Raw genomic sequence first — 13,195 nt, forward strand, 5'->3', positions numbered from 1 at the left:
ATGGGTAGCGTTCGTCGATGGCTTATCATGCTTACTGTATCTATCATATGGCGTCCAACTTCATGACTTGGTTTAAGTCCGTGGAGGAAAAATGGTATCTTATAAATGTAGCGTACTGACCAAGTCAGGCGGGGTGGGAATGGTATATGAGTGCTTTAGGCAATGTGTCTCAAGAGTTGGTTGAGTAAGCAAACCGCATTAGAAAAAACATCTGGTTGCAACACTGTGATGAGGGGCATAGATATGATCATACGACCATCAATTTTTCTGAGTACATTAAAACTGTTTTGAGGGGTACTAAAAACTTGCCAATTACCTCAATTGTCCGATCCACTTACAAGAGGTTATAGTAGCAGTGGATACGAAAATGTTGTGAGGCACAAGTGCAACTCGCAAGTGGCTAACAATTTACATAGTGTCTCCTTGTAGCAGTCGAGAATAGTAGAGAAGATCTATTGAAGATGCATGTCACACAGTTTGACAGAACATTACAGGTGTTTAGTGTGGAGGAGCTTGAGCCACTAGAAAAGTGGAGCCAAATATCGTATCGTGTTCGATTGAACTCTCGGACAACTGTGGCATGTGTCCAGTCGTTGCATTTTCCATATTGCCTTGCAATTACGTCTTGCATAGCAGCTAGTATTGAGTGGGGTAGATATGTCAACCCTGTATACAGAATGGAGTCTGTATTCAAGGTGTACGAGGTGGACCGCTGCCGATTGCAAATGAGAAGTTGTGGCTAGAATAACATGGTACCAAGTTGCGACCCATCCCAGCTATGCGAAGGAAGGTTAAGGATCGACCAGTGTCCACACGCATTAGAAATGAGATGGACCTTGTTGAGCGTTAGGAGAAGCGTTGTAGCTTGTGTAGGTAGGTAGGTCACACACGTTGGGCTGTTTGAATATACCTGCAGAGGACTCATGATTCCATCTTTTAATATGTCATTTACATTGTATTTTATATTGTCAGGAGATTTATCCTTTTTATATTGTGTACATATTTTAAGAAGTTTGATTTGTACTAGTATATTGTATTAATTAAAATATTAAAAAAATTTCTTTAGACATGTATCTCATCTTCAGTAAAGACAAGATTGTTATGAACGTATCTCGTCCTTGTCATAGACGAGATATGTTCAAAAGTATCGCACTGTCTAATCTCGTCTGCAGACTAAAAATATTACTAATAATTTCTTGCATGTCTCGTCTATGGCAGAGACGAGATATATAATAAGATATAGGGAAAAAGACAGATAGATCTCTGACTTTTTAAATTTTTGACAAATACATCCCTGACAAAATTTAAATACAAAAAAGTCCCTGACTTTAACAAACGGAAGACAATTTAGTCCTTCCGTCTATTTGCCTCTCATACACCAAACGAAACTGGCTGACGTGACTAAAACGGTATCCAGGTGTCCGTTACGGTGCCACGCTGGAAGGAGAATAAAGTTCAAAGGACAAATAAGTCGTTGACGTCATTTTGCAAATAAAGTTCGAAGGAAAAATAGGTCATTGAGAATTTAGTTCATTATGCTTCTATATATATCATATATTACTATCTAATTGAAATATACCTATATTATGTATCATATATTACTATCTAATTTAATGATCAAATGTGTCACATAACACTCTTATTAAAATTGAGAGAAAATTTTTTTTTAAATTAATAAACTCCTTTCCTAAATTCTCTCATCTACCTCTCTCCATTTTTCTATTTCTCTCTCCTATTTTTACTCTATATATAATTATATTTTATATTAGTAATTTGACAAATCAAAAATGTCATCCGATATTTTTTTACAATTAAAATATTTTAAATGTAAAAGTATACACATTAAATTATTTTAAATTTTAGATAACGAATGTTAAAATTAATTATTAATAAAAAATTAGATTTTTTCATATAAAAATAATAACAAAAAATCTTATTATTTAATTTTTTATCTGCAGATATCTTGGTCTTCTTAGCCAAAGATTTTTGTCAACTTATGACTTTTTTGTAAAAGTAGTTTGATTTTATAAATCTTTTGTGCCATGCATAGTTTATACTGTTAGAACAAAGTGAACTATAATTTTTAAAAAAATTTATTCTCGTAATGTTACTATAGATAAAAATACTAGTTCTAATATAATACACAAATGCACTAATGCTAACTTAATACATGAATGATGCACAAATGAACTAATGCTAACTTGATGCATAAATGAACTTGTTATGACCGTTATACATCGCTGGAAAGTTATAGCTCGGCTAATTTTCTTGTAACCGATATATTAACTTCGTCGAATTATGATTATAAATGATTTGTTCAATAACATCGGAAAGGGTATTAAATCCTCTTAAACGTCAGAAAATGGTTATTCTCGTTCCCTAATTATAAAAGAGAACTATCAGAATTCAAAAGGTAGGTCATCTTTCCAAGATAATAACTCTTCTCATAATTCTCATCAACTGACTTGATCGTCGGAGTGCTTTTTGCAGGTGCTCCCCCTCCTGTTTCATTTGGTGACCAAGGCATATCCTGATTCGGATAATAAGTTGGCCAACTCTCGCTGGGAAACGAGTTATAGCTCGGCTAAAGCAGGATATAGCTCGGCTGAACCAGGCAAGAACATTTGGCGCCCACCGTGGGGCCAAAATTTAGAATATCTACCTTTATAGGCCCCAAATACCCAAACATCCGTCAATGGCTGATGCACCTCCTCCCACCCCGTCCGAGCTCCTTCGGATGGTAACCGAGCTTCAGCAAGCAAACCAGCGTATGGCTGAGGCGAATCAGCGTATGGCGGATGAGAATCAAAGGATGCAGCAACAAATTCAGCAATTAGCCAATGCTCGCCTTGAACACAACAATAATCGGCAGACAAATGATGAACGTCAATCCGAACCGACCCATATCTCGGAAACGCCTCAGAATGATGATGATAATGGAGATCCTCGGAATGACAATGCTTCACCTGAGGGCGAGGACGATGAGCTTGATAATTCTACAGGACCGTTCACAGCCGACATCATGAATTACCAACTTCCCAGACAATTCACCTTACCGATGACTCTAACTCCGTACGATGGGCTAGGAGATCCTAAGCAGCACATCAAAAAATTTCGATCTATTATGATCGTCAACGATGCATCTGACCCTATTTTATGTCGTTGTTTTCCGTCTTTTCTAGATGGTCCTGCACTTGACTGGTTTTGCTCTTTGCCTGCAGATTCTATCTCACGTTTCCAAGAACTGGCGAAGCAATTCGAAGATCACTTTGCAGCATCGGCAATATATTTGCATGATTCCGATTATCTGACTACCATTAAGCAAGGTCCGCAAGAAAGTCTGAAGGACTACATTACCCGATTCACGAAGATAGCGATGAGGATCCCCGACCTTCACCCTGAAGTCCACTTGCATGCCATTAAAAGCGGCCTTCGTCCAGGCAAATTCTAGGAAGCCATCGCAGTGGCCAAACCAAAGACTCTAGCCGAGTTTCAGGAGAAGGCGAAGGGACAGATTGACATTGAAGAGCTCCGCCAGGCACGGAGAGCTGAAAAGTCGGCAGTCAACAAGGACGACGATAAATCTCGGGATAACAAGAAGAGTTTCAGACCTATGCCCCGCTACGAGTCATATACCCAGTTTAACACAAAGAGGGATGATATTATTAAGGAAATATTGAACTCCAAGCTGATTAAACCTCCTCGCAAAGCTGGGAGTTATCCTGAGCCAAAGAACACTGACAAATCTAAATATTGCACATTTCATCAGAAGTACGGTCATACAACTGATGAATGTGTGATAGCAAAAGATCTCCTGGAACGCCTAGCAAGACAAGGGCATCTTGACAAGTTTATTGCAGGTCATATCCAGAAAAGAACTGGTCCAACCACTGATCCATCCACCATAAGTACATCATCAAGAGAAAAGGACAAGGCCCCTGCTCAACCCAGAGGCATCATCAATTGCATCTCGGGAGGTTACGCCGGAGGCGGACACACAAGCTCGGCCAGGAAACGCACTTACAGGGCCATGTTGGCCCTTGGGGATACCACTAATAAACCTCAACCAGCCCAAAACGTGCCAGAGCTGACCTTTTGCCCTTCCGACTTTAGTTGCAATGACAGCAATTTAGATGACCCTGTGGTCATCTCCATCCAGTTGGGAGACCTAATAGTTCGGAAAGTTCTGCTAGACCCGGGTAGCAGCGCCGATGTATTATTTTTTACTACATTTGAAAAGATGAAACTGAGTACTAACATTTTGCAGCCATCTGTTGGAGATTTAGTTGGATTTTCAGGAGAACAGGTCCCTGTTATGGGTTCAGTGTGGTTGCAAACCACACTCGGTGAGCAGCCACTATCTAAGACATGAGATATCCAATATCTTGTAGTCGACTGTTTTAGTCCTTATAATCTAATCTTAGGAAGACCTTTTTTAAATAGATTTGCTGCAATTGTCTCCACAATTCATCTCTGTGTAAAGTTTTCTGTGCAGGGCAATATAGTGGCTACGGTTCATGGTGACCTTCAAGAAGCTCGGCACTGTTATAACACAAGCTTAAAGCCTATCAAAAGAAGCAGTGAGCGGAGGATTAATTCTATACATGCTGAACAGCCAACCCTTGCCGAATTATATCCCAGAGCTGACTTTCAAGACCGTCCTCTGCCAAATGAAGAGCTAATAAAGGTCACATTAACCAACGACCCGATGAAGTTTAATTTCGTGGGAACATCCACTAAAGATGGGGAAAAGGAAAAACTCGTCCAATTTTTACAACAAAACGCCGATCTATTCACTTGGACCTCCGGAGACATGCCAGGCATAGACCCCTCTGTGATCACACATAAACTGGCAATAAGTCCAGCCGCCCGACCAGTATCTCAGAAAAAACAAAACCTTGGAACTGAGAAGAGGCTTGCATCCATGGCCGAGGCCAAGAAGCTCATCGACGCAAATTTCATCCGAGAAAACAGATTTACAACATGGTTAGCCAATGTTGTCATGGTAAAGAAAAGTAATGGTAAATGGCGCATGTGCGTCGACTTTACTGATCTAAACAAAGCTTGTCCTAAAGATGCTTATCCATTACCGTGCATTGATACTTTAGTAGATAACTCCTGCGGTTATGGTACCTTGAGTTTTATGGACGCATACTCTGGTTATAACCAGATTCTTATGCATCCATCAGACCAAGAGAAAACAGCCTTTATAACAGAATATGGTAATTATTGTTATAATGTGATGCCTTTTGGTTTAAAGAACGCAGGTGCGACGTACCAACGACTGATGAACAAGATCTTCGACCGGCAAATAGGTCGGAACATTGAGGTGTACGTCGACGATATGGTCGCCAAGACAAAAGCCGACCACTCCCACATCGATGATCTTACTGAAATCTTCGGCCAAATCCGAGCTTATAACATGCGGCTTAATCCTGAAAAATGCGCCTTCGGCATACGAGGAGGAAAATTCCTCGGTTTCATACTTACCAGCCGAGGAATTGAGGCAAACCCCGAAAAATGTCAAGCAATCCTCGACATGAATAGTCCCACAACGATCAAAGAGGTTCAGCGATTAACAGGGAGATTAGCGGCGTTGTCGAGATTTCTGCCGTGCCTGGCATCTAAATCCTCTAACTTTTTTCAGTGTTTGAGGAAAAATACAACTTTTCAATGGGATGAAAACTGTGAAGCTGCATTTACAAGTTTAAAAGAAATTCTTTCTAAACCACCTGTTTTACAAAAACCTAAGATCGGCGAGCCATTATATTTGTACTTATCAATTACTAATATGGCAATTAGTTCTGTTCTTGTTGCAGAAAACCAGAAAATACAACAACCAGTTTACTTTGTAAGAAAGTCATTGCAGAACGCCGAGCTTCGCTACCCGAGGTTGGAAAAGCTCGCCTATGCGCTGGTATTCTCTGCAAGAAGGCTCCGTCCTTACTTTCAGAGCCACACAATCAACGTCAGAACTACACAGCCGCTACGCCAGATACTCGCTAAACCCGAATTAGCTGGAAGGTTAATCAAGTGGTCTATCAAACTCTCGGAATTTGATATTCACTATCAACCCCAGAGGATCTATAAAATCCCAGTACTTGGCCGACTTTGTTGCCGAGTTCACCGGACCAAACCCAGAAACAGGGAGTACGCAATGGGTATTATTCGTTGACGGAGCATCAAATCCCCAAGGATCAGGAGCGGGAATACTCTTGGAAAATCCTGAAGGAGTTGTCGTCGAGCATTCTCTTCGATTTTCCTTTAGGGCCAGCAATAATCAGGCCGAATACGAAGCACTAATTGCTGGACTCAGGTTAGCAATTGAATTGCATGTTACTGATTTAAAAGTCTACTGTGATTCCTTATTAGTTGTCCAGCAGGTAAATCAGTATTTTCAAACCAAGGATCCGATCTTGTTAAAATACCTAGATATTGTCAGCCACCTTGTGGGCAGTTTTTCAACGATTGAAATTACTCATATACCTAGGGAACAAAATCACAGAGCAGATTTACTCTCTAAACTAGCTACCACTCAATCACACACTGCCACACTTTTACAGTCTACCCTGGATAAGCCGAGTATAAATCTAATCGGCACTTTTAACATCGTCCATGAAAATAGTTGGCAAAAGCCCCATATACAGTTCCTCAGAAATGGGGATATTCCAGAGGAAGTCAAAGATCAGAAAAAATTTAAAAGACAGGCATCCTTCTTTACACTTTTAAATAACGATTTATATAGGCGAGGTTATTCTCGACCTCTATTGAAATGTTTAGACAGATCGGAGGCCGACCTTGTTATTGATGAAGCTCATGAAGGCATTTGCGGAATACATTCTGGAGCGAGAAGCCTAGCGCAAAAGATTCTTCGAGCTGGTTTTTACTGGCCGACAATATGGGAAGACAGCAGGAAAAAGGTCCGAACCTGCGATCGTTGCCAGAAGCATGCTTCGATCATTAACATACCAGCTGAAAACCTGCATCACTCAGTGGTAAGCTGGCCATTTAACCAATGGGGAATTGACATCCTCGGACCTTTTCCCACCGCTCCGAGACAGGTGAAATATTTAGTTGTTGCATATGATTACTTTTCTAAATGGATTGAAGCTCAACCTTTAGCAAGAATTACTTCAAGTCAAATGATCTCCTTTGTATGGAAGAGCATAATTTGTAGATTTGGTTTGCCTCGACATATCATCACTGACAATGGTCGCCAGTTTACCGACCATAATTTCAAAGCTTTTTTGCAGAATTTGCAAATAAAACAACACTTTTCGTCAGTAGAGCATCCACAGTCAAACGGATTAGCAGAGGCGGCAAATAAAGTTCTCCTACAAGCATTAAGAAAAAAGGTTGATGATGCCAAAGGCTTATGGGCCGAGCTTATTTCCGAAATACTGTGGGGATATAACACTACAGTGCATTCAACAACTAAAGAAACACCATTTCGTTTGGTATATGGTTCAGAAGCAATACTACCAATTGAAGTCTCACATGGCTCCTTCCGAACAGAAGCCGTAGAGCATGAACAAGCTCGGCAATCCGAGCTTGATTTAATTGAAGAAGTGCGAAGCATGGCGGCCGTACGTCATCAAGCACTACAACAACGGATAGGTCGGCGGCATGACCGAAGAGTACAACCAAGATCTTTTAATATAGGCGACCTGGTACTAAGAAAGACTGAAGAAGCCCGAAGACCTTCCTCCCATGGAAAGCTCTCAGCAGCATGGGACGGACCTTACAGAATACATGAAGTCCTTGGCAGAGGAGCTTATCAACTGGAGAGATTGGAAGGGACAAAACTACCCAATACTTGGAATATCAGTTCCTTAAAACAATATTACAGTTAAACACAGCAGCACGCTAGTACTCTTTTTCCTACCCCGAGATTTTTCCCAAAGAGAGGTTTTGCTCGAGGAGGTTTTAATGAGGCTAGCTTACCTGATTTGAATTTGTACAGGTACTGCATTCAATAAATGTTTCCTTTCTATTTTTACCCAATTCTTATACAATAACGCCTTTGCCATACAAGAATACGCTCATTTCTTAATCTATTATAACAATGTTGTTACCTCAGCAAAAAAGACCTATTTCTTTAAACTAAAAGTCGCATTAGATGACGAATGCGCAAAAACTATGTTAAACATCGTTTAAGCAATACAGCCTCATAATCAAATCATCTTTTATCAGAGGTATGAACAACAAATTAGGAACAGACAAGGCCTAATTTGACAGATAAATGCAGTCAGCAAAAATTCCATACTCAAAACAGTCTAAAACATCAGTTCTTACAAGGCTTTCACATATCATGTGTCAGAAGAAGCCTTCCAAAAACAAAACACAATCAAAATAATTAAAATAAAAACATCTTTTTCAATCAGCTAAGTTATCATCGCCTTCCTCGGCGACCTCCTCATCATCCACCAAATGGCCCTCCCGAACTACCTTACTCGGATCCATGGCAGTAAAATTCCCATCTGGCACCATGAATTTTGCTTGGGTAACAGCACGCTCGAAACCCTCGGCAAAAGCGTCCAAGATCTCTGCCTCTCGGCTAGCTTCCATTTTCTTCATTTTTAAAGTAACCTCAATCATCTGTTCACTCATAATAGATAAATCGTTCTCCTTTTTTCTCAGAGTTTCAACATCTCTTTCATGATTTTCTTTCTCCAACCTTAATTCTTCCTTAACTACGTCAAGTTCTTTTTTAAGCTCACTTAGGACAGACTCTTTTGATTCCAACTGCCCTTTAAGCACATCACTCTCTGCAGCAGTCCGTAGCATTTTTCTATGCTTTTTTTCCTGACTCCGGCCTATGTTGACCAGCCGAAACCCTAATACCTGGTGCACAAACACAACTCACATAATAAATATCATAGCTACTACATATTCCTAAGTAAAATGTGCAGCAAGCAAGCCTCGCCTGCATGAATTGATCAATACCCACATCCCCAACCTCATCAATACGAGACACATCAGAAGCAGCCTGAACAACTTCGTCTGCCACAACATTAAAAGAAAAATTTCTATCCCATACAGACGAGCCGTCCCTCCCGTCTTCAAAAACATGAAGTCTTTCTTGCTTCACAGTGAAACTCGATAATTCATCAAGTTGAATTGCCTTATCCTTTTCTTCTGCATCCACGATAATTACCTCAGACTTCCTCTTTTTGAAACAATGCCTTTCTTTTTCGGTGGCGGTTGGTTAACCTCAACCTCACCTTCCATTTTTTCCAGATTTGATGAAGACCCTTCGAAATTTTTTACTTTGAAACGGGCCCTCAGACTTGATGCTGAAACCCCGGGATACTTCCCAGCTGCAAAAACAAAGTACAGTTAGTACGATAAATAAGTACATCATCAAAATCTATTGAGATAACTTACGATCCCTCACCAAAATAATTCTTGACTGAAGCTCTATTTTCATCCCAGGGAAGCAAATGTGAAACAGATATTAAACCACCCTTGCTGACCATTTCCATAAGGAAAGCTAATATACATTCATTCCTAGGAGTTATAAGCTCAGGGCCTAATATGTGCTGGGGTTGACAGCACCAATAAATCAGAAATTTCTCACCTAGGTGTTCATCCAAATAAAATGGAAATTCTTCGTCAACTGTTTTTACTTTAAGAAACATTTCCTTAAAATCTTTGAAAGAGAATTTGTATAACTTGAAAACAGAAAATCCAGGGGTGCTGTTCAGATTAACCCAAAACCCCTTCCAGACCCCTTTGGCTTGAAAAAGGCTAAAGAAAAGTTCGATTTCTGGTTCAATTTCAAGAAACTGCATCAAAACTTGAAAATATTTTAAAAATGCCCACCCATTTGGATGAATTTGGGAAGGTGCACAGTTCATCTGTTTTAATACATCACACTCAAACTTTGTGAAAGGCAGTTTAATGAAGAGTTCCTCAAGAACACCGCTATACATAAAGAAGTTTTCAAAATCTTTCTTCCTATGAAACACACGATCCATGCGATTGCATGGCAGCAACTCAATTCGAAAACCAGGCCTAATAATCCTGGATAAATTCACCTCACTAACACTCCCCTTGTCAACAAAAAGAAAGGCTCTTATCTTAACATCATCGTCTACCCATTCGTAAGATTCATCATTATCAACCTTAGGCAAAACTTTCACTTTCTTCTCAACCATTTTTCCTTTTTGAAAAATCAGAAAGTAACTAAAAAGTTAAAGAGTATTTTTACTAACCTCTTTGAGTCATTCTCTTCGTGTCTCTGGAACCAGCAATAGTTAAAACCACAACGCTTTGTTTCAGTAAGTGTAACTTGAATTAATTCTAAGCCATCCATTCAATAAACCATTTAGTTCCACAATAAATCCCAACCCTTCATTAAAACCCCATTTCAACGGATACAAGCCTGCTTAGGAAATTGCACCATTTTTTTATTACAGTTAACATTAAATGGCACTTATCACGGCTTTTCCAATTTCTTAAAAAAAAAATAAAAATAATAATAATAATAATAAATAAATAAATAAAAATAATAAAAGTTTAACTTCCTTTAATAGCCAATGAGACACGTTGATCTGGGGGCTCCCTCACGCCGAGCTATAATTCAGATTCATAAAGCTCAACCTGCCTCATTTTAAACCAGGCTAAACTTGGGGGCTGTGTTATGACCGTTATACATCACTGGAAAGTTATAGCTCGGCTAATTTTCTTGTAACCGATATATTAACTTCGTCGAATTATGATTATAAATGATTTGTTCAATAACGTCGGAAAGGGTATTAAATCCTCTTAAACGTCGGAAAACGGTTATCCTCGTTCCCTAATTATAAAAGAGAACTATCAGAATTCAAAAGGTAGGTCATCTTTCTAAGATAATAACTCTTCTCATAATTCTCATCAACTGACTTGATCGTCGGAGTGCTTTTTGCAGGTGCTCCCCCTCCTGTTTCATTTGGTGACCAAGGCATATCCTGATTCGGATAATAAGTCGGCCAACTCTCGCTGAGAAACGAGTTATAGCTCGGCTAAAGCAGGATATAGCTCGGCTGAACCAGGCAAGAACAGAACTCATGCTAACTAATGCCACTGGTATGATAAAAACTGAACTAATGAAATTTAACAAATTCTAATATAATACACAAATGCACTAAAACTGAACTAATACAATTTAAGAAAAAAAAAGTAGAAACAGAACAAGTCCAATTTCTGCAATTTTAATACAAATAATTTAAATTGCATAATACAACAAGTTAACTAGATTTCAAAATACAAGCATAATTTTATAAACTAAATTCTCATAATAGAAACATAATAGAAGTATAATGAACTAAATTCTCAAGGACCTATTCGTCTTTCGAACTTTATTTGCAAAATGACGTCAAGGACTTATTTGTCCTTCAAACTTTATTCCCCTTCTAGCGTGGCACCGTAACGGACACCTGGACACCATTTCAGTCACGTCAGCCAGTTCCGTTTGGTGTATGAGAGGCAAATAGACAGAAGGACTAAATTATCCTCCGTTTATTAAAGTCAGAAACTTTTTTATATTTAAATTTTGTCAGAGATGTATTTGTCAAAAATTTAAAAAACCAAAAACCTATCTATCTTTTTCCCTAAGATATATTAACAAGAACCAAGTCTTGATAGTCTGTTTATTTAAGTGTAAATTTAGTATTCATTTTATTTATTTAAAAAAATCCAAAGTCCACGTCAAGTTACAACAGGAACCAGGTCGAGGTAGTCTGTTTGATTGTGGGTTTTTTTTGGGGTCTTTCAACCTAACCTAGTCCAAAAATACCTCATAGATGTTGGCCCTGTCCAAAAAATAAAACCTTATAAATTTTAGTGGAACTCAAGTCCAAAAAACAAAAAATAGATTTTAGTGGAACTGAAGCCCACCAAATTCTGATATCGTGGAGATCATTTTTGATTGATTACATACATAAAATGCTAGTTTTCATTATTTAATATTCATACAATTACACACAAGAATTTATGCTCGTTGAAGCATGCAGCTAAATAGATATGAAAGAAAAAAGATCAACTAATATTGATACCTCCACATACAAGAATGGACAAACACATTTTGCAATTAGAAAGCTAGAACTTAAAAATAAGAAATGATCTATGATTTAATGAATTGCCTTGGACACATGGTCTTTTGAGGGATATAGAAATCAATAACATGCTCCTTCCACTTGTTGTCATCGAGATAAAGCTCATAAAAACTCACTTCCCCACTTGATCTGATGCTTAAGGCAGCGCTACTCCTAGTACCATATAAACCCTACACAATATGATGATTTCATTGGAAACTTACCAAGTCAAAGTCAACTAAAAATTATTTGCTTTTGAAGGATTAAATTGAAGGTGCAATTCTTAATTTATTATTACCAGTGGAGTATCTACTTCAACAAAGATGGAGCTAAGATTGTATTCCCACTCAAGAGAGCATATGTGAGGTAGTACACTTTTCTCTGCTTTCACTCTGTCCTTCATCACATTTTCAATTACCTCCTTTGCAGGTATTTCTTCTTTACCATATTTAGCTATTTCTTTTTTGAAATTCGATTCAAGCCGCTTAGCCTGAAAAAAAAATATATATGTTACTATGTTTTTTTATATTTATGTAATTTGATGAAAATATTTTTTGAAAACTAAATAATTTCTTAGAATTATATCAATGTAACTTTTTTTTTTTAAGTTAGGAAAAAGACTCGAACCCGAGATGTCTCGGTGAGAATTATAGCTCGTTGATTTGAATCGTCTTCCATGTAATGATTAAATTAAACCCCGACTATATAATATAGGAAAAATTTCAAGTGTACCGAGGAACACCGGTATTCTAATTGTTTTAATCGTTGATTTCAATTAATATATATTATATATATTTTTTATAATTCAGATCAACGGTTAAAACAACTAGAACACCGATGTTTCCAGTACACTTGAAACTCTTCCTATAATATATCACTAATCTTTTTCTTTAGTATAAAACTAACCTTATGCCATGGTGAGTCTAATTTGTCGTTTGAGAGAACATGGAGGCCTGAAGGAACTTCTTGAATGGTTATGGGCTGTCCTTTGGGCCTATTTGAGATGTACATCATTGATTTGGTGCTAATATCAGCCACAATCAAGTTGAACCCATTGTAATAGTGGGCCTCTCTTTTCAGGCTTTCTGCAAATTCTTGTGGATGCTTTCCACTCTGCT

At 38.3% G+C, this 13,195-nt stretch overlaps 2 protein-coding genes across 2 annotated transcripts in view; one reads left to right on the forward strand and one right to left on the reverse strand.

Annotated features, from left to right (window-relative positions):
- LOC107607864 lies at positions 3,614–7,853 on the forward strand. The gene is made up of 3 exons (XM_016309763.1): positions 3,614–4,346; positions 4,425–6,024; positions 6,080–7,853. The coding sequence occupies exons 1-3, from the start codon at positions 3,614–3,616 to the stop codon at positions 7,851–7,853; spliced, it is 4,107 nt and encodes a 1,368-aa protein (XP_016165249.1).
- LOC107607865 (transport and Golgi organization 2 homolog) overlaps positions 11,910–13,195 on the reverse strand; it is a 2,414-nt gene continuing 1,128 nt past the window's right edge. The window contains exons 3-5 of the mRNA XM_021106782.1: positions 12,984–13,190; positions 12,376–12,567; positions 11,910–12,268 (exon numbers count right to left, since the gene is read on the reverse strand). Coding sequence (XP_020962441.1) covers positions 12,107–12,268; positions 12,376–12,567; positions 12,984–13,190 — 561 coding nt within the window. The 3' untranslated portion in view covers positions 11,910–12,106. The remainder of the gene's footprint in view (positions 12,269–12,375; positions 12,568–12,983; positions 13,191–13,195) is intronic.

Source organism: Arachis ipaensis, chromosome B07 (genome assembly GCF_000816755.2).
Source record: "Arachis ipaensis cultivar K30076 chromosome B07, Araip1.1, whole genome shotgun sequence".
NCBI lineage: Eukaryota > Viridiplantae > Streptophyta > Magnoliopsida > Fabales > Fabaceae > Arachis > Arachis ipaensis.

Excerpts from the sequence above, each read along its gene's own strand:
- LOC107607864 (XM_016309763.1), top strand. The coding sequence starts at position 3,614 with ATGCCCCGCTACGAGTCATATACCCAGTTTAACACAAAGAGGGATGAT. Across the intron at positions 4,347-4,424 it reads GTGGTTGCAAACCACACTCG|GAAGACCTTTTTTAAATAGA; the intron begins GTGAGCAGCCAC and ends ATCTAATCTTAG. Across the intron at positions 6,025-6,079 it reads AAACCCGAATTAGCTGGAAG|AGGATCTATAAAATCCCAGT; the intron begins GTTAATCAAGTG and ends TATCAACCCCAG.